The 17,176-nt window shown below is 41.6% G+C and overlaps 2 protein-coding genes across 2 annotated transcripts; both read left to right on the top strand.

Annotated features, from left to right (window-relative positions):
- The first annotated feature begins 1,525 nt into the window (after positions 1 to 1,525).
- Positions 1,526 to 8,714, top strand: LOC309444800 (fatty acyl-CoA hydrolase precursor, medium chain-like). The gene is made up of 13 exons (XM_082062925.1): positions 1,526 to 1,621; positions 2,395 to 2,599; positions 3,450 to 3,591; positions 4,027 to 4,160; positions 4,387 to 4,540; positions 4,695 to 4,796; positions 5,086 to 5,190; positions 5,716 to 5,856; positions 5,937 to 6,023; positions 6,987 to 7,134; positions 7,297 to 7,428; positions 7,741 to 7,813; positions 7,965 to 8,714. Exons 1-13 carry the CDS (start codon positions 1,549 to 1,551, stop codon positions 8,137 to 8,139), a joined length of 1,671 nt encoding a protein of 556 aa, XP_081919051.1. The 5' UTR covers positions 1,526 to 1,548; the 3' UTR covers positions 8,140 to 8,714.
- A 2,005-nt stretch (positions 8,715 to 10,719) lies between these two features.
- PDCD2L (programmed cell death 2 like) lies at positions 10,720 to 16,345 on the top strand. Its single transcript, XM_082062541.1, has 7 exons — positions 10,720 to 10,872; positions 10,950 to 11,113; positions 11,199 to 11,265; positions 12,314 to 12,717; positions 13,784 to 13,897; positions 15,517 to 15,665; positions 16,197 to 16,345. The coding sequence occupies exons 1-7, from the start codon at positions 10,759 to 10,761 to the stop codon at positions 16,325 to 16,327; spliced, it is 1,143 nt and encodes a 380-aa protein (XP_081918667.1). The 5' UTR covers positions 10,720 to 10,758; the 3' UTR covers positions 16,328 to 16,345.
- Positions 16,346 to 17,176: the final 831 nt, after the last annotated feature.

Raw genomic sequence — 17,176 nt, 5'->3', positions numbered from 1 at the left:
AGTGAGCTGAGGTGTGTGTGCCCATGGGATGGAAGCTGAGACACAAGCAGGGATTCTTGCTGTTCCACACTGCATGGAGGAAAAAACAAAAAACAGAAAACAAGAACAAAGTCTCACAGTGAACATCTCTGTGTCTATGCAGCCATAAAAATTCTACAATGAAGTTATCGTCCCCATTATCTTGTTTGAAGCGCAAACTTGCCAAGTTATCCCCTTTGCCAATATGTACTCTGCACCAGCCATACACTGGGAACAGCGTATTGGCATTGATTACAGGGTAGTGCTGCAACTCGCAGCTCTGTACAGAGGGCAGGAGCCTCCTGGTGACCAGAGAAAATGCCTGAGATAATCAGTGTGCACCGACTGCACGCACCTGAGGCCACCTGCCAACAGTTTGCTCGCTGAGCAGCCCAGGTTAACGCTGACTGGGGTTACCTGCAAGGGCTGTAAAGCACACCTGTGCAGGTACACTGAGGGAGGTTGGAGTAAAGGTCACAGCACAGTCCTAGTGCACAGGGCTACTAGGTGCATACTATGTGTGCTGAACTAATTTAAGGACTGTGGGTCTTTATGGCCCACTCAGGTGAAAACAAAGGTGCAAGCAGTAAATTAATCTGTGCTGTCTTTGACATCTGAGGATTCTCGTGATATATTATAAAATTGCAAAACAGACTTTCTGGGGAAGAGCTACTGAGCCTTGCCAAAAAAAAGAGGCAAAGCCCAAAGTTCACGTAGAGCTAACACAAGCCCTTAGTTACACAAGCCTAAACCCTAACCCCAACCCTAATGGCAGAAAATCTCTTTTATTTCTATTCAGCTCTCTCTTCCCTCTTTTTCATGTCATGCAACATCGATAGATGTGAGTTCACACAGAAGCCCACAAACCTCCTGATTTTCAGAGGTGTCAAATGTACAGTTCCCACCCAAATACCTTAATATCGTTCCCATGCTACAAAAGCTGAGGAATCATCTCGTTCGTGGTGAGAAACTCTTGTATTAGCTACCAAGCAAACATCCTTGAACACGCAGGACTGAGTGGCAGGTGGAGCAGCATCCACCTTGCAGGAAAAGTGAGATTTTTCTGGTAGTGTTTTTGTCAGCAAATATTGTTTTCTAAGAAGAAAAATCCCTCAACATTTTCTTCAGCCAAAGCACATTTTCAGGAGTATTGTTTGGGGTTTGCTCTTGGTGGCTATATGGTGTGTTCCTTACCTTGAGTCGTTAATACCAAGACAAAGTAAACCGATGTGATAAGGTAAAAGTGGAGTTCCCTTCCTGGTCTCTTGACTGTGTGGTGTGAGGAAACCCTGACCGCGTTGTGAAGCGGGTGTTGTTCCAGCAGCAGGACCAATATCCTGTCACAATGAAAACTCTTTTCAGAGCATTTTACAGCGGCTCCCGGGCCGGGCAGCTGCTCTGGCTGCCCCGCTCGGTTGGCTCACAGCTCGAGTATTGCTTTTGCTAATCAGCGGTTGCCTTGCGTAACACGTACATGTAACGGTATATAAGGCAACAGGCTGCGGGGGTAAATATGTGACTGGCTTGAAAATGGCGACTGGAAAGGACGCGTTGCTGCTGTCGCTGATTCTGACTGTCGGGGTCACGGCGCTTGTAGCTACCGGTGAGCTTGGGAAGGGATTTTACCTATTGCCTTCTGTAAGGAAATAGAGCCCGTGGCAGCTTGTTCACGTATGGGAACCCCAGCTGTATCGGAGGAGCTGGGCAAACAACCTTGCTGCGTAGAAATTACGTCTGAATAGCAAACATTTCTCAATTTCTTTTTGTGATCTGCTTTCACTCATTTGTCTTATTTGACTGATTTTGCAAATAGAGAAATCAGCTTCCTGTCCCATCATCTTGTCTGCTGGGCAGTGCAGACCACTGCACCACGTCTGTAATTTGATATAGAGAACTTTCACACTAATGTTTAACAAATGTTACCTAAATGCTAACAGTATTTGTATATGTATTTGTATATGGCAGAGCATTTTCAGGTATGTTAGAAGCTTTTTCTCTCGGCTGCACATACTGTTCCTTTTGGCTCTACATACAGTCAAAGTTCCGGAATGTGTTTTGTATATTCACAGATCTTTTCTTCAAAAGAAAATGCCTTTTCTTATGAGAGCACCCGATTGGACTTTTAACTGACAACATGGATCAAAAAGAGTTAAGATCTACGTGCAATTACTGATGTGTGTGGATAGTAAGACAATTCATCTGATATACCTGAGGGAGATTATACATGGAAAACAATCAGAATGTAGGCTGAAATGATGTCAGCTATACTGATTAGAGTTTGTTGAAACAAAAGGTGTATATTTAAGAAGATAAAGCTCTTAGAAATCTGGCAATTACTTACAAATAGACCAATTATTTTGTGTTCACGTCCCCCAGGACACAATGCAGAGCAACCAGAAGTGGAGACCAAATACGGGAGAGTGCGAGGGTTCCGCTTCCAAGTGGACGCAGCCGAGAGGAGTGTGAATGTCTTCCTGGGGCTTCCTTTTGCGAAGCCGCCCGTTGGGCCACTGAGGTTTTCTGAACCCCAGCCACCTGAGCCATGGAAAGGAGTCAGAGATGCCACTTCCTACCCACCAATGTAAGACAACAACACAGCCAGGGATCTTTGTAAGACTCGTACATGGTATGCAAGTCCAGGACACTGATGTGTAGGGCAATCACAAGCCACAACGATACATTCCTTGCTGCCATCTCGTTGCCACCTGCAACTGTTACAATGAATGCATTTCTAAAGATATCTCTATAAGCTGCTCTTCTTATGAAAGCTCTTATCTGATGGGCATTAGTGACAAACTAATGTGGACCAGCACTTTGCTAATGATGTTCATGTTTTGGAGTGTTTGATCATTCCTTAGCAATGTATAAGAACTGTGTAGCTTTGGAGCAGAAACAGAAAGAAGCTGAGGAATTTTTTGAATAAAATGTTAGAAGAAAAAATTGCAGAATGATTCACATGCTTAATAGGACACATAAGCACTGCAGAGCATTTCTAGTCTATGTTGTAAACATCTACTGCATTTGTGCTACTGCCCTTGTTTAGTGTCTCAAGCCTGAGAACCACCATTACAATACAAAAAGCTATTGAAGATGCAAAATAGTTAATTTGCATTTTTACTGAAGGAATTTATATCCACAAGTATTTGCAGGTATATTTCTGTAATATTTCAAAACACACAATGTTATATCTGCATGTCACTGTGTACTGCCATAGATTGTGATTCATTTTTACAGATCTCCTTAATGTGAACTCAAAGGAATAAAACATACTAAAGGTTAACAAAATATATGTTTTCTGTTGCAAACAATCTGGAAATGTACTGGAGACTGGTTTCTGGTTAGCACTTTATTGTGGTAGTACAAAAAAGCTACACTTCATAGCTTTGAGGTTTTAGTTATCTCTGTTACTTGTTATTTTTTTATTTATTCAGGTGTCTACAGGATAAAGCAACAGGAGATTGGTTTTCAGATATTATTACTAATAGAAAAGAAAAAGTTCATCTCCAAGTGTCTGAAGATTGCTTATACCTAAACGTGTATACACCTGTTGCTACAGAAAAACAGGAGCTGCCTGTAAGCAAAACTATTATAAAACCTCTAGCACAATTATTGTACAGTAAACCTAGAAGCTGTACTATCTGCAGACTTAAAGGTGCAGTTTGATGATCACGTTACATACTTTGCCCCAGTAAATATTTGCTGAGCTTTAAAAGATACACAAAATCCTATTTTAAAGTTAAATTGTATTGCCATTTTAGTAGGTAATGTTTGATTTCCTCGAAATTATCTGTGAAAAGTCATAGGGCACTGGTATAATATAGGTATTTAAATCAATGCCATTTTGTGAGACTGCAGGCCTCATATTTGAAAGACTTCTACGACTTGTGAAACGTAATCTGAAAGAGTCAGGAGTGAAACAGCACAAAATAAGGTATTTTGGTTTATATTTAATTTTTATCACTGGGAGCTCTTATCCGTGCCGGGTTGTCTCTGGTTTTGTCTTCCCAGGTCTTTGTGTGGATCCATGGAGGTGGATTATTTTTCGGAGCAGGTTCATCCTATGATGGTTCAGCATTAGCGGCCTTTGACAATGTGGTGGTTGTAACAATTCAGTACAGATTAGGTATTCTTGGATATTTTAGGTAAGATATTTTATCTCGGTTTTTGCTCAGTGATTTCCACAACGATGTGTGCAGAGTCTCGGTGTTGAGACGTGCAGTACACTTGCTTATGCAAAGAGACTATATGTTTCTTAATTACATATGCAACAGTTGGGAACAATTTACAGCTGATTTCTTATAGCACAGATTATATTTTTCTCTGCCTTTGTTCTTGCACTGAGCATTGAAACAAATCTCTTCTCTGCAGCACTGGTGATAAGCACGCGCCAGGTAACTGGGGGTATTTGGATCAAGTAGCAGCTCTTCAGTGGATTCAGGAAAATATCAGATATTTTGGAGGAGATCCAGGATCCGTCACTATTGCTGGAGAATCTGCAGGAGGAATCAGTGTTTCTGCTCTTGTAAGTTCACAGTACTAATGAATTTGAATTACTTAAGGGAAAAAAAATACCACCACACATGTTAATGATGCTTGCAATGCTTGAAGCCTTATGTGGATGCTAAGTCAGTGGTCAGAACAGAATGCTTGTCATGCTTGTTCTTGCTTTGTTATAGATCTTATCTCCCCTGGCAAAGGGTTTGTTCCATAAAGCCATTTCAGAGAGTGGTACTGCAAGCAGGCTTTTGTTCACTGACCAGCCTGAAGAGGAAGCAAAAGTAGGTATTTTGTGGTAATTTTGATTATTTTTCCTCTCAGTTTTGCATGTCTTGAAAAGTTTATCCCAAAATGTAGAAGCAGTGCTTTTTCTTTTCTCTTGTGAAACTAGAACCACAGTTATTAAATAATTTCTTTGTGCAAATTATATGTTTAATTATGTTTTGCTTTTCAAATACTCAAGTATTCAGACAAGTCTGAAAGCAAAAGAGTAAGGAAGCGAAGAATGAAGGCAGAGAAGAAGTCTTCTATAGGGAGCAGATGAAAAGTGAGTGTTTTCCTTGATTTCAGAGAGTTGCTGCTGCCTTTGACTGTGAAAAACCCAGTTCAGCTGCAATAGTTGAATGCTTAAGGGAAAAAACAGAAGAAGAGATAGTACAGATAGCACAAAAACTGGTAGGTGAAATTATACTTACTGCATTTAAATGACTTTTCTAATTTAATCCTAACAGAGTATGCCAGGGGAAGGAAAAGATTGTGTACATGTCACAGTGTCTCCTGGAGCACCTGAAAATTAATTAATATAATATATTCTATTCTACTTTAAAATTCCTCTCACAGTGCTGGCTTCTATGTTCCTCTCCAGTTTCAACACAGAAGTTAGTTTTTCCACTACTGCTTCATAAATGATAATAGCATTGAACTCATTAAGAAGATATGTAAATTGAGCATCATCACCTGTGTTTCCCACACATTAAAAATATAATGCTGATCATCACAGAATCTTCTGCCTGGTGTAGAAAATCTGTAGAGAAAATGTAGTGATGGCTTGAATATGTTTCTTCCTATCTTTTTTCTTGCTGCTTTTTGTTTTGCTTTGGAACTGCAGTAAAAATCTGAAAATTCTTTCTGGAGTCAAAATTTCTGTGCCAAGGAAGCTGGTGTTTGTTTGTTTGTTTGTTTGTTTGTTTTTCCCTCCAGGCTTCCCTGTACACCAGATCATGTGCAGATGGGGTATTTCTTCCAAAGAGTCCCTTGGAATTACTATCTGAAAAACGGATCAATCCAGTCCCATATATAGTAGGAATAAATAACTATGAATTTGGATGGCTGCTTCCTACGGTGAGAGGTTTATAAGGTCAATATTAATATATCATTTTGTTAATGTCTTTCTAATAAATATGATTCTCTGTATCATGCAGTTAATGCAAGTTCCTGCTTATGCAGATGGTCTGGATGAAGATGTTGCACGTGAACTTTTACAGGGCCTCTTAGCAAGGAGTATTAAGGTAAAAGACCATTTTCAGAACAACCCAGTGCTGCTTTTTCACTGCTCTGGTTCTATGTTTGTGTATTCTACATATGGGGTATATTTTAGAGGTAAACTTGATTCCGTTTGACAGCTTCCTACTACAGGCCAGTATCAGGCAGCAGATACTGTGTCCCTGTTGCCACTAATGACTGAAAATACACTTCAAATTTCTATCTTAAATGCCCTTCTCTCTTAAAACGAGTTCTATGGAAATCTGGGAGTGATTCAGGTACCTAAACACAGATATCTCGTGACATTTTAGATTCCCTAGGTTATCCAAGGCACGCATGGTACCAGCAGGTGTGACACAAGCCCTATAGAACATGCTGTTCTGAAGCAGTAGGTATCCAGACAGGAGAACGTGAAATGTTTAAGATGGCACTGAGAGACCCATGTTTAGCTGTCTGGAGGTTTTGCTTCGCTGTAATTTACAAACCTCTTAGCCTTCTGGTTCCTTATGGAAGAATAAAGGACTTCATGAGCATGGCCAGCTTTGCAAGTGATCATTCAGTGTCACAGACATCCATCATGAACCTAGAAATGCAGAGACACAGCTTGTTCTGAAAGCACAAAAATTATGGCCTTCTACAAACAAGTGAATTTTATGAAATCCAACAGGATTCCTTTTCTCTTATGAGGGTTATTTCCACAGTAGTGAGAACAGACTGCCGTATCTATGTATCAGCATCGCTGACTGATGTTTATTTAAAGAAGTTTGATCTTTAGTTGTTGCAAACTCCTTTTTCCATGAGAACATTTCTATCCAGTCACTCATGTAATTCCCCATTCTGAGCTCTGAGCCACACTCTGCACAGCTGAGGATGTTTCTGAAAGAAGGTAATGATTGGGGTTTATTTAGCCAGGGATGTGCAGGTGACACACTCAGTGCTGTTACTCTTGATAGTATTCATCACTGTTATATTTTTGTTGTTCATTTCAGGGTGTTACTTCTGAAGTTGTTGATCGAATATACAATGAATACATAGGGAATGCAGCAAACCGTATTCAGGTGCGAGATGGTTTTCTTGATGCAGTTGCAGATGCTTCGTTTGTTTTTCCGTCCATTGAAGTGGCCAGATACCATAGAGGTGAGTCTCTTAGAAGAAATGTAGAGTTCCACCCTGAGCTGTGATTATGGACACTGCTTGTGTTTTCCTGTTATCAAAATAGCTTGTAAGCAAAGTTTATCCTCTTTGACGGCAGGTAGTTTCAGCTCTCAAACTAACTCTCTTCTGTACATTTTCTACCAGATGCTGGCAACCCAGTCTACTTTTATGAGTTTCAGCATCGACCCAGTTCAGCAACAGGGGTCGTACCAGAGTTTGTAAAAGCAGATCATACAGATGAGATTGCCTTTGTGTTTGGAAAGCCATTCTTAGCTGGTAATGTATCCATGCTTACTAAAGTGGTCCTTTTAAAACATCCTTATTAGTAATTTTACTTACAGGAGTGGCTTTTAGGATAGACTTTCTCTCTTAGAATCATTGAAATCAACATAAGCATTTTCTGTCTTTAGCAGTAGTTACTTTCCATGGAATCATCCATCTGCACTTCTCTCCTAGAGCTCTACTGGCTAAAACTCCCGTAGCTCAGAGGGACAAATAGAACCGAATACAGTCTATTGGAATTGATAGAGCTGCTTCTTTTTTGATTATTTAGTTTTTAACGTTGCCATATTATGTCTCATTTTGCAGGGAATGCTACAGAAGAAGAAAATAAGCTTAGCAGAAGTGTTATGAGATACTGGACTAACTTTGCTAGAAATGGGTGAGAATTGTAATGCTAATTACAGCTCAAGTTTTGTCTGTGCCGCCTGAACCATAACGGCAATACTTACATGCTGGTTCCTAAGAATGTGGCAGTCAGAGCACAAGTGACAGGTAAATGAAAAGCTAACTGTTCATTACATTATTTCCAGAAATCCCAACGGAGAAGGATTGGTCCATTGGCCTCAGTACGATCTGGATGAAGGATACCTGGAAATAGACCTCGTGCAAAAGGCATCAAAGAAACTGAAAGAAGGAAAAATGTTGTTTTGGACACAGCTCTTAAAAGAAATGGTGGATGAAAGGAGGGAACACAGTGATTTATAAGAGTCGTTGAAGGTACAGTTTGCTTTTAAGTCTCAAAGTAAAGTAAAAAAAAATATTATTTTGTCAGGATGCAGAGTTTAATAATCACCTTCTGAGTCCTTATTATGTAATTTGTTGTCATGATCACAGTGGAAGGAGAGAATCAAGGGAAATTTGGAGTGTTTGCAGGACTAAGAATCACTATTTAATGAAGCAAGGAGAAAATAATCTTTTAGGCTGAAAGAGACCATGGTATCTACTCAGTGGATATCAAAATGGAATAATGCTCCTGTGAGAGGGGGGAATGAGGTGGAAATTGGCAAATCTATTGAAATCTGTAATAAATTATCCATACGGAAAAGTATCAGAAGATGCTATATGCTTATTCCCCTCTTCCTTCAGAAGTGAATGGCCAGGTGTTATTTTTATGGGGTCTTTCCACTTTCTTTAATTGGAAATAGCTTGTAGGGAGCAGAGCATCCACCAAAAATCCTCTGTGAGATCGGCTTGACATCTCACAAATGAGGACAGAAGATTTCTACTTGTTTTGTTGTTTTGTCAGCTGTTATAAATAAATGTTGCTTCGACTTTTTAGAGCTTCCTTTAGTTTCACTTAACAGATACAGGCTAATTCCAAGAGGTTAGATCATATCCAATAAGCCAGAAATGTGCCCAGTTTCTTTCTTCAACCCAAAGGGTTGAATTCAGATGTGAATTTTCCAGCGTCAGGGCGCACAAGTTGTGGAGTTGGCTTTTTGCAAAATTATGTGACAAGCAAGATTCACTTGCCAGGCACAAAGGAACACACAATGTAAGCCCCCAATAATCTATTAGAAGTCTACTTGTAACAATAAGCAAACACCAATAAATAAGCTCTAACTACCCCCTTGCTGGTGTTGAGCTGCCCCTCTCGCCTCCTGCAGCATCTCACAGTCTGTGGCAGCTCTTCCCAGAGGGGCTGTCACAGTTCCTGCCTGTGGGTGTTGATGTCCTGAGGATGTCGTCATCTTCTTCCTCTTCTTCTTCTCTTTCTTCTTTTTTCTTCTTTTTCCTCTTCCCCCTCCTCCTCACTTCAGGGCTCACCGGGGCTTTCACACGAGTGGACCTCAAACAGTGGGATCTATACTGAGCCTCTGTCTGGCTTTCCCCTTTGTGCTTATTTTTTATAACTTGCAAAAACACTCGTTGTTACCATTACTTGCAAAAACGCATCATTAAGGAACGGCTAATTGTAGCAACAGTTAATTGTAGCAACAGTGTTCAACAATCCTGCTACTTCTGTCACATATTTCTTAATGTAGCGTATGGGTCACACTGGGCATTTTATTCCTTCCTCTGTTTTGATCTGAAGGAGCCTATAAATCCATTATTGGTTTGCTTGTTGAATTAGTGTTTCTGTTCTTGTATGTCCAGAAACCAATACCTCAAACAAGACAGAAAAAAATCCCATGTGTTTGTGAACACATGATCATAGGTATAAGTTCTGTGGAAAAGTGAAGCCCATTATTTTATTAGGCACATATGACAACAAAGTGGTTTCAGACTGTGTAAGAAGCAGCATTCTGTCCATCTGTGTGCTTTGAAAGTCCAAATATAAAAACTGGTATGATCTGAAACAGCTGAGAAAGGAATAATACCGGGACCACAACATGTAGGTTACCTTTAAGTGGCAGATTCCTACATTGTGCTCCAAAGTGCATTTTATTTTATAGCTTTACTACTAATGGTTACTGGGTACAGACACCCAGTTTGACACAAGGTAAAAGTGCATATACATTAAATACCAGTGTGTGCTCTGGACACTTTTCCTGGTTTGGGCTGGGATCATTTTCTTCCTAGTGGCTGATACAGTGCTGTCATTTGGATTTTGAAGTAGAAGAATGCTGATAATACACTGATGGTTTGGTTGTTGTTAAGTCATGTTTATATTTGAAGAAATTCTTAGCAGTATATTTAGTTGATCATACTAAGGTACTAACACTTCGGGCCCCACATCGGTGCAGAGTCGCTGTGTGGCCGTTGTTGGTTCCCAGACAGAGCTGCATGAGTCACAAAGATGCTGCAGGGAGTGGAGCATCTCCCGTGTGAGGAAAGGCTGAGGGAGCTGGGGCTCTGGAGCTGGACAAGAGGAGACTGAGGGGTGACCTCATTAATGTTTACAGATATCTAAAGGGTGAGTGTCAGGAGGATGGAGCCAGGCTCTTCTCGGTGACAGCCAATGATAGGACAAGGGGTAATGGGTGCAAACTGGAACACAGGAGGTTTCATTTAAATTTGAGAAGAAACTTCTTCACGGTGAGGATGACAGAGGCCGGAACGGGCTGCCCAGGGAGGTTGTGGAGTCTCCTTCTCTGCAGACATTCCAACCCGCCTGGACATGTTCCTGTGTAACCTCATCTGGGTGTTCCTGCTCCATGGGGGGATTGCACTGGATGAGCTTTCCAGGGCCCTTCAACCCTGACACTCTGTGACTCTGTGACTCAAGCGGCTCCCCCGGGTCCTCCCGCCCGCCCGCCTCCCGGGCCGCGCTCCGGGCCGGGCACACGTGGCCCCGCGGACCCGCGCGTGCCCAGCAGCGACCGGGGCTGGGTGTGGTGTGTCCGCTGGCGGCCGCCGTAGCGCGGTGGGGGTGGCGCTGCCATGGCGGCCGGGCCGCCCGTGCTGCTGGGGCTGCGCGACGCTGCCATGGCGGGTCCGCGCCGAGGGGGCGGGCAGGGCCCCCCCTGGGCCACCAACAAGCTGGGCGGCTCCGCGGTACGGCGGGGGCTGGCGGGGGAGGGCGGCGGGGCCCTCGGAGCCGCTCCAGCGGTGTGGTGCTGTTGTTCTTTCAGGACTGGCTGCCCGCCGTGCGGCCGGGCTGTCCCCGCTGCGGCGTGTGCGGGGGGGCGCTGGCGCACCTGGTGCAGGTGTACTGCCCGCTGGACGGGTCCCCCTTCCACCGCCTGGCCAACGTGTTCGCCTGCGCCGGGAGGGGCTGCTGGGGAGACCCCCGCAGGTGAGCGCGGGGTCCTGGCGGGAGCGCACCGCGGCCGCTGTGCTGTGCTGTGCCTCACTTGTCCCCGCTTCCCACGCTGTCACAGCTGGAAGGTGCTGCGCTCCCAGGGCTTGCAGGCACAACAGGAAACGCAAGACTGCGGCGTGAAACAGGTACAGCGAGCAAACTGCCTTCTTGGGCTCTGGCCTTCGTTTTGGTGCGTGGGATTGCAGAGGTTTTAAAATAATGCAGTTGAGCTGGGTGAGTTTTGCACTTGTAGATACTTGTGTAGGTAACCACGGCCATTCTCAAGAAGCTGTGCTCGGTGCTGCTTTTGAGTCGTGTGGAGAAGTCTTGGTCGTGGAATGTTTGGCACCGTGAGTACTACAAGTTATTTAAGAGAAGGTTAACTACGTGTTTGTGTTCTACGTCAGGCTTGTTTTAAAAGAGAGATTGCAGTCCCACTGGGTGGTCAAAACTGATATTTAATTACTTGAGCTACCTAAACATTCTTTTTCAACTTTAAATGATTGTGCTATACTGCTTAGGTTTGGGTCTTTAAGATGTTTTACTTATTTTTTAACTTAAATAGTTTTTTTTTTTAATTTTATCATTGATTTCAATTAATCTGACTCAGTTACGGTTAATAATCTTCTGGTATTTTTGCTTTGAAGAAAAACTGCCTGTTGGCTTAAGAAGACTGAAAGAGGAAGATGGCTATCAAAGTAGTGGTGACAGGCAGAAAGTACTTATTCAGCTGGTCTGTTTGCAGTATGCAATTTTAGTCTGTGGTAAATGAGCTTGTACTCTGACAAAATGATGGTATTATCATTGTTGTTGTTATTTTCCTCCGTATTCTGCCCATTGAGCTTACCTGTGGTGCACTAACTGCTTCAGATAAATGTGCCCAAACAAGCTGTCAGTGGTCATGCCAGCAGCTGGGATACGGCAGCACCATGTACAATGACCGTGCAAAAAGCCCATGAATTCTTGTTCTGTTTCTCCAGTGCGAGATGCTTTTTGCCATAACTGTGCTGCTGTGAAAAATGAACATGGGTAAGCTGGTAACGACCACTGTAAAGAGAGTTGGTGAAACAACACTAAGCATTAGGTTAAGGTTTTTGTTTTCTTATCTGTTAGGAAACTGTATTTGAAGTGCATTGGGGTGGCAGATCCTCACAGTGTGCTTTTTCCTTTTATTTTTTCCCCTTTCATTCTCAGAAACAAGAATCAAACTTTACTGCAAAGGATTGGTGTGATGAAGCAGATGACTGGGGAGTCTGTGATGGAGCAGAATCTCCTGCGTGCTCCTCCCTTCAGCTGCTGGGCTTGAATGAAGCTGTGAGCAGCTCCTCGTCCAGAGAGGTGGAGTGTGCATCCCAGTTCCAACAGCTTCGCTTGTCTGAAGCCATGGACACGTCAGGTTCCCTGCACACCCATCCTCCAGCCAGCGAGGGAATGGTAATGGAAACGTCTAGTTCAGCTCCCGTGTTCCAGCCCTTTTACATTAGTGTTGTGGATGAAGAAGACTACACTGGTTGCCTTGATACAGAGCATGCAGATCAGCTGTTGAAGGAGTATCAGCAGAGAGAGGGTGTTGATTTGCAACAGCTGATGTCAGAAAGGTGAGAACAGGTGTGGATTTCATGCTGAAACTGAAGAGATTACGTAGTTTCCTGTATGCTGACTGGTCATCTAAATCTGACTCTCGCTAAATCTGAATGCTTTTTGTTTGTAACCGGCTCCTTCAGGAGTCATTGATGTGTAGTACTTTGCTGGAAGAACATAACGATGCACCCAGTTCTGTCAAATTTTGAGTTATTCAGAGATGTATCTATTTCTGAGTGACTGAGTGGCTGGAATGTGCTTGGGCTCCAGATAGAGCAGTGGCCCATCAATCTCTGAAACCAAACCAGTGTGGTTTAACCAATATCTTATGCTAAATGGCGTGAGTTTATATGGTGACGTTTGAGTCTTTTTTTTTTTTTTTCCCCTTCTTTACAAAGCTAAAGGTTTTCTTGTATTCCAGTTGCATTTTTAAGAGTTTAGGTACTTAAGGATTTTGGCTAGAGACTGGGATCATGGTAAGACTCCCAAAGATTTCATAAAGGTTTTCTGAAAAACAACTTTTGAGCGTAGTTACTGAAAATATTTTCAGTATGAATTTAGCTGACCATAGTGAGCACTTGTATCCAGACCATTTCTCTTTTGATTATATTAACATGTACAGTGACTTCTTCTGAATTGTGGACAACATTGAATTTTTTCATAACTAAAGCTACTGTCAATTGCAGAATCTGCAACCTTTCCTTTCAGTAGTGGTGGTCTTGTTGAGTTTTGTTGACCTTTATAGAATCAGAACTTTACACTTAATTCAAAATTTTAAAAGACAACATTGTAATTTAAAAATTAGGAAAAGTTCTGAGAATCAGCTATTTGATGGATTTGAATCTCCTGTGCTAGTTTGAAACACGGTTACTAATTGTAAGCCACCAGAAACTGAAGAACTAAAAGCAAAATGTTCACTTGCAACTTCTAACAGGAATTGCCTCTTAATTTAAGCTGTATAGTTTTTGCAGTGTACTTAGTATAAATCAATGTGAGTGTATAGTAACTATTGCTTTTTTAAAGCATGCCTATCATACTGAAAACCTTACTGGAAATTTTGTTTCTTTTCTTGTTTTCTTATAGTTTTGCCAATGAGGGTGATAATGAAAAATATGAGAAGAGTCAGGTCAAAAGCAGGGACCACACGTTCCATAAATTTATGAAAAGAATATCTGTGTGTCATGAACAGATTCTGAGGTATGTTGATCATCTGGTTGTAACAGGGAGATACAGATCTTAGAGATTGCCAGTACATCAAAATAAACTGTTTCTTTGGAAATAGATATATGTTTTTATTTCTTAATAAAAAATTTTACAGGAGGGCCCTTTCCATGCCTCTGTGGTCAGACTAGAGTCCCTGGTTGGGCTTTTGTATACAAAGTATAAGTAGATGAGAAGCAGAGCAGGATCAGAGACCCCAAATCTGGCTATGGGAGATTTTCTTCAACTTGAGACCTGATGAGAACAGACCCAGACTGTCTTTGAGCACGTACTGAAATCCAGGTGTAGTGGTTTGCACGAGACAGTTTTGAGGTGGAAATATAATACACAGCTGCATGCTGTTGTGTAACCTTGTTCTGATTGTTAATGTCTCAGTCCTTGAGATGTTACTGAAGTAAGAAATTACTCACTTCAAAGCCCAAGTTCTTCTGCCGCTTACTGTGATTGCCTCTTGGGACCCTGCAGTCTTCAGTTCTTGTAAATGTGTTGCTTTTTCTAGAACAAAAGCAGATTTAACCTCAGAGCAGCCACTTTCCCAAAAGAGGAGTTAATTCTGAATGAAAGTATAACAAAAGAGTTCAGATCGTGAATTATTCATAGTACCAGATAATACACCTGGTTTTCATGGATCATACAAAGTGTCAGTTTTTGACTGCTTTGTTCCAGAGCCCAGTGCAGCCCATCTGCTCAAGCTGTCTCAGTGTAGTGACAGGAACTTTGTTTACCAGCTTTCCAGAAAGAGGTCGGACTAATTGGTACCTTTTTGATGAGGAGGTAAAGTCTGAGGGGCTGGATACACAGAAGAAACATTAGAAACTTTCATTAGATCTCTATCAAAGTTTATACAGAAAATGTACTAATGCAGAGTGCAAGTAACATTTTCAGACAGCTTTTTTTCACTGGATTTATCACTTTGCAGTGTTATGCTCTTTGAATTTTCCATTCTTCTAAACTGTCACCTCTGATGATCCCGATGACTGTCACTAGTTCCAAACTTTATGTAGCCCCCCTTTCCCCTTCACAGGTATCACGAGTGTGCCTATTAAACCCCCATTTCTCCTGGGCTGCCAGGTCTCTGTTGAGCTTTCAGCACTGAATCCCCTGCTTGGCATTCAGTGGAAACCACCTTCAATCTTGTTTTTCTGGTAGTTGTGAAGCCATGATAACTCTTATAAATAAAACATGCGTTCTGTGGCATAACTACAGTGGGTTTGAGACCTGTTCTATGTTGATTGTCATTAACTGCCACTGGCTCGGAATCAGCTTTTCAGGAAAGTGTAGTTTGCTTTATTAATTGAGTCAGGTACGGCATATTTTGGAGTTCTCAATTCAAAGCATTTGTCTCCTTTAAATCCAGCTCTTTCCTGAAGATTTTTGAAGTGTTGAGCTTCCAAGTATTTCTCCTTCCTCATCGTTATTCTTTGTTTAATGACTCGTCTGAAGCTTAGTCAAGGATTCTGGCTCATAACAATGTGTTTTATTTCAAGCAAGTTCATAGGTTTCAGAGAATCCTAACCACTGTTACCAACATGTAAGTTGAAATTTAAATACAAAACAGAAATAATTGCTTTTTTTTTCTTTCTTTCTTCTCCTAGATACTCTTGGGGTGGCCAGCCTTTATTTATAACATGTCCTCCAGCTAACATTAACAAAGGGGTTCCAGCCTGCGGTAACTGTGGAAGCAACAGAATATTTGAATTTCAACTCATGCCGGCACTGGTCACCATGCTCCAGAGCGACTCAGGTCTTGACCTTTGACTAAGCTGAATGAATACTAGAAACAGTCACCTTCTTGGTAAAGTTTAGGGAACTGCCATTTGGATTGTTTCTTGGTAACCACACACGCTGATGTGCTTAACTGCAGCGATCATCTTGTAGACAATCCACTCTGTTCCCGTTATAGATTCACTAAGCAAAAGGGATAAGTCTGGTTTATGGAGACTCTATGGTTGCCATTTTCTCACTAGTGAACTTTTAGAACAGCCACGTAGATAATTCTGTGACCTTGGGAGTATTTTGTCTTTACTGCCTCTTAAATGAGGCTTTGGAAAATAATAAATATTGTCAGATAAGATTGCAGACACTTAAGAAACTCTTTGAAAATTCAGACTTAGCTTGCTTTAACATCTTCAAAATTAGAAAGTGCTATGTACATAGGAGGTTGAACATGAAAAATATTTTCTGAATTGGCGAAGATTGAAGTATAGCAATAAGCAAGAGCTGCTGATTCTGTTTTTTTTCATACCTTTACATACCTTTATTGCTTGGCTTTTAGGTCTCTCAGTGGAATTTGGAACTGCTATAGTTTACACTTGTGAGAGAAGCTGTTGGCCAACAGATCATGAAACCCCTCTTGAAGAATTTATTTTTGTACAAGAAGACCCAGATCAGAGATTATTTAAATAAATTGTATTTCTCTGCATAGATGGAAAGTCTGTTGGGTTTCTTTACTACAGGTGAAAGTGTGGAATTATGCAACAGAATTTTTCTCAGATGTGGTGACAAATGAAATTCATGGTGCTTATTTCCAAGAATAACTGACTGAATTATACATTAGGATGCCTGCAAAGTGGTGACAGAGAGCTCACATACATTGAATACATGTGGAAATTTAAGTGTAGAGATTGGTGCATGATTCTAGTTAATCTTCACATTTGGGGAAGAAAGTCAAGGAGAAAGGTTGTCTTAATGTAGTTAGTTACACTGTTGGATTCATCAACCAACCAGGATGCAGGTTTTGCAGCAGAGAACTTAATGTAAGCTTGATTTTTAAAAACCAGATCTGCTTTGTTTGGATCACAGATTGGAAATGATGGATAAGTTCCACCTGCATGGTTAAATGAGCTCAGACAGTCACTTTGCCGTGGTTGGGGAGCAGGTGGGGGGTTTTCTTGGTGCTTTTGTTCTGGCAGATACAGAATGCTGGGGTGGGTGCAGCACCTGCCTTGTTACCTCAGTTTAGTGCTCTCAGGCTAATGATGCTGCTTTAGTTAAAACAGTTTGAATTCTTCTGTGGACTTCCCTGTTGGTTTAGTCTAAATTGCAGTATTTTAATTGCCTTAATGGAGGAGTAATTTAAGTAAGTGTCCTTAAAGCTTTTTGCACAGGTTTAATGCTGCAGCATAAATTAATGCACAAAAATGTGCATTAAAAAAAAAGGGGGGGGTGGAGGGAGCTAAAATGAGGGAACATGTTTGCAAAACTACTATTTTTAAGGAAGAATTGTAGTTCACTATGTCCTTTTCTAGAAGTGAA

Source organism: Streptopelia decaocto (genome assembly GCF_964273445.1).
Source record: "Streptopelia decaocto genome assembly, chromosome: 11".
Taxonomy (NCBI): Eukaryota; Metazoa; Chordata; class Aves; order Columbiformes; family Columbidae; genus Streptopelia; species Streptopelia decaocto.
Note: the sequence above shows the minus strand (reverse complement) of the source record. Positions and strands in the feature narration are given on the sequence as shown.

What these genes read in the sequence shown, in the direction of transcription:
- LOC309444800 (XM_082062925.1), top strand. Translation starts at nt 1,549, where the DNA reads ATGGCGACTGGAAAGGACGCGTTGCTGCTGTCGCTGATTCTGACTGTC. An exon ending in GCCACTTCCTACCCACCAAT is followed by an intron (nt 2,600 to 3,449) that starts GTAAGACAACAA and finishes TTATTTATTCAG; the next exon opens with GTGTCTACAGGATAAAGCAA. An exon ending in TTGGATGGCTGCTTCCTACG is followed by an intron (nt 5,857 to 5,936) that starts GTGAGAGGTTTA and finishes TGTATCATGCAG; the next exon opens with TTAATGCAAGTTCCTGCTTA.
- PDCD2L (XM_082062541.1), top strand. Translation starts at nt 10,759, where the DNA reads ATGGCGGCCGGGCCGCCCGTGCTGCTGGGGCTGCGCGACGCTGCCATG. An exon ending in AAGACTGCGGCGTGAAACAG is followed by an intron (nt 11,266 to 12,313) that starts GTACAGCGAGCA and finishes TTTCATTCTCAG; the next exon opens with AAACAAGAATCAAACTTTAC. An exon ending in CAACAGCTGATGTCAGAAAG is followed by an intron (nt 12,718 to 13,783) that starts GTGAGAACAGGT and finishes GTTTTCTTATAG; the next exon opens with TTTTGCCAATGAGGGTGATA.